The sequence below is a fragment of the Bison bison genome, unplaced genomic scaffold (genome assembly GCF_000754665.1).
Source record: "Bison bison bison isolate TAMUID 2011002044 unplaced genomic scaffold, Bison_UMD1.0 scf7180017845480, whole genome shotgun sequence".
NCBI lineage: Eukaryota > Metazoa > Chordata > Mammalia > Artiodactyla > Bovidae > Bison > Bison bison.
In genome coordinates, this window is record NW_011476053.1 from 56615 (window position 1) to 57026 (window position 412).

The window sequence follows — 412 nt, forward strand, 5'->3', positions numbered from 1 at the left end:
GTCACCGTCTTGACTGTCTTGGTGACCTGGTGGGCAAGGGGGTGGCCGGTGGGCGGGCAGCCTGGGAGGCCAGGGCGGCTCGGCCCTGCGCCCTACGCCGGGTGGACACGCAGGAGGCGGGGCGCCGTGTACCTTGGTCTCCGTGCGGCGCGTGGTGCCGTCTTCCGACGTGACGATAGACACGTGGGAGGTGGGGGTGCCCGGGTCCTCTTCCACCGTCACGGTCTCCTCCAGCACCTCGGGCGCCTCCGGCATCGTGGCCAGTGAGGCCTGGCTGCCCGGGCTCTGCTCCTGGGCGAGGGGGCAGGTGTCGGCAGGACAGCCCCGAGCTCACCATCCCTGGGCACGGACGCCTCCCCGCTCTCCTGCCCCAGGCCCATCTCAGCCGGGGCGGCATGTTCCTGCCTCTGAC

The 412-nt window shown here is 72.3% G+C and overlaps 1 protein-coding gene across 1 annotated transcript in view; it reads right to left on the bottom strand.

Moving 5' to 3' along the window:
• Window positions 1-412, bottom strand: part of ARVCF (armadillo repeat gene deleted in velocardiofacial syndrome) — a 17518-nt gene that overhangs the window by 9231 nt on the left and 7875 nt on the right. Inside the window, 2 exon segments of the mRNA XM_010834931.1 lie at window positions 1-26; window positions 133-291. Of these exon segments, the coding sequence (XP_010833233.1) occupies window positions 1-26; window positions 133-291 (185 nt within the window).